The sequence below is a fragment of the Alligator sinensis genome, unplaced genomic scaffold (genome assembly GCF_000455745.1).
Source record: "Alligator sinensis unplaced genomic scaffold, ASM45574v1 scaffold2447_1, whole genome shotgun sequence".
Lineage (NCBI taxonomy): Eukaryota > Metazoa > Chordata > Crocodylia > Alligatoridae > Alligator > Alligator sinensis.
Genome location: NW_005844203.1, coordinates 1,306 through 3,336, shown reverse-complemented (window position 1 = coordinate 3,336; position 2,031 = coordinate 1,306). Strand labels below are relative to the sequence as shown.

Sequence of the window (2,031 nt, the reverse complement as noted above, 5' to 3'; positions counted from 1 at the left end):
AGGGTAAGTGCTGACTTTATACCATTTGGTTAAAGTGCTTTTGGTGGGTGGCGAGGGGCTCTTATTTGTAAGATGAATCCAGACAAATATTAATGAAAGACAGATCCCTTTCAACTTAAGGGAAAATTTCTGATCATGTCTATATAGAAACTTAGGACTAGCAATGGTATTTATTTTCTGTGCCACTAATATACTATATGTCTTCTAACAAATAATTTTACCTCTCAGTGTCCCTGTGTTGTCAGTTTTAATGTGGGGAGTCTTTCAATCTTTCTCTCTCTCTCTCTCCTGTTTCTAAATGCTTGATATTTTCATAGGCAGACAAGTTTCCTTGGGTGAATTTGATCTCTTTTATTAGACCAACCCATGAGATTTTCATGTATCCTGTGGTTATTTTAATCCTAATATTCTGTTGTTGCCTTCCCTATGTCCATAACACAGAGCGGACATTATATAGCAATGGAAACAGGGAACAGGACAATGGCTACTTATTTCATCATCCTGGGCTTTCCCAGTCTTCAGAAACTGCATCTTTTGTTATTCTTTGTTGTCCTGACCATCTATCTCCTGACCCTGGCGGGACATACTCTCATCATCTTACTAGTACGTGTAGACTCACGCCTCCACACTCCCATGTACTTCTACCTCAGCAATTTCTCCTTCCTGGAAATCTGGTACACCTCCAATATCATCCCCAAGATGCTGAAAGTCTTCCTGGGAAATGACAAGTCTATCACCTACACAGGATGCATTACACAGCTGTACTTCTTCATGTCCTTGACCTCCAATATCATCCCCAAGATGCTGAAAGTCTTCCTGGGAAATGACAAGTCTATCACATATACCGGATGCATCACCCAGCTGTACTTCTTCATGTCCTTGGCAACTGCCGAGTGCTTTATCTTGGCTATCATGGCATGTGATCGCTATTTAGCCATCTGCCACCCTCTGCAGTACTCAACACTCATGAACAATAGGGTTTGCCTTCAATTGTCTCTGTGCTCTTGGGTAGGTGCCTTTCTGGTCATTATTCCACCTCTGATCTCATTGTGTAAGCTGTCTTTCTGTGGGCCCAATGAGATTAACCACTTCTTCTGTGATGTGTCACCTTTATTGAAACTCTCCTGTGTGGACCCACATGAGGCTGAAACTGTTGACTTTGTTGTGGCCACTGGTGTCCTTGTGAGCTCCATTGTCCCAGTCGTGGTTTCCTATGCCCTTATCATTGTCACCATTCTGAAGATGCCCTCAGCCACAGGGCGCCAGAAAGCCTTCTCTACTTGTGGCTCCCACCTGGTTGTGGTGTCTGTCTTCTTTGGTACCCTGACATTCATGTATGCGCGCCCAGCCTCCCTTGACTCTGTTGACTTTAACAAGGTGTTGTCTATCTTCATTGTTCTATCTGTCTGTTCTTTTATGAACAGACAGATAGAGAACTGTTGATCATAGAGTTCTTTAGAGAACTGTCTGCTCTTTTATGCCTGGCTCTATCTTTGTTATCCGGCACCCTCCATTCCCTGTGGGTGGAATGGATAACAAAGCTTTTACTGTATTTGCCTCTATTTTCTTCTGGCTTTCTCCAGTGTAGATGTACATGCTTACTTTGCAGTAAACTATATTAATTCAAAAGTAAGCATCTCGTGTAGACGTGCTCACTGAGTTGCATAAAGATATAAGAAAGCATCATCTAAGCAAAAGGAACTAGCCAACCAGCTTTCTAAATTCAACTCAGCATCTATCTGCATCTGTCGGTGCCTAAGAACCTGTCAGACTGTCCCACACATTACACAGAACTAGAAGCAGGGAACCCTGGGTGAATCTTTTGCCCTGTCCCTTACAGGACGGCAAACTACAGATCCACAATTGTCCCCTTCACTTTAAAAACTATTAATTCAAGTGTGTTTACTTCTGGGCCTATGCTTGAGCTATGCAGAGCTCTAGGGAAGGAGTCCCACAAGCCCTTGGAAGAGGGACACAGATAACTCACCTTACTGCAGCTTCTGCTTTCTCATACCAGGGAGGCTCAGACGC

At 43.3% G+C, this 2,031-nt stretch overlaps 1 protein-coding gene across 1 annotated transcript; it reads left to right on the top strand.

Annotated features, from left to right (window-relative positions):
• The first annotated feature begins 480 nt into the window (after positions 1-480).
• Positions 481-1,443, top strand: LOC102378595 (olfactory receptor 226-like). The gene is made up of 2 exons (XM_006039318.1): positions 481-708; positions 802-1,443. The coding sequence occupies exons 1-2, from the start codon at positions 481-483 to the stop codon at positions 1,441-1,443; spliced, it is 870 nt and encodes a 289-aa protein (XP_006039380.1).
• Positions 1,444-2,031: the final 588 nt, after the last annotated feature.

Excerpts from the sequence above, each read along its gene's own strand:
- LOC102378595 (XM_006039318.1), top strand. The coding sequence starts at position 481 with ATGGCTACTTATTTCATCATCCTGGGCTTTCCCAGTCTTCAGAAACTG. Across the intron at positions 709-801 it reads TCATCCCCAAGATGCTGAAA|ATGCTGAAAGTCTTCCTGGG; the intron begins GTCTTCCTGGGA and ends ATCATCCCCAAG.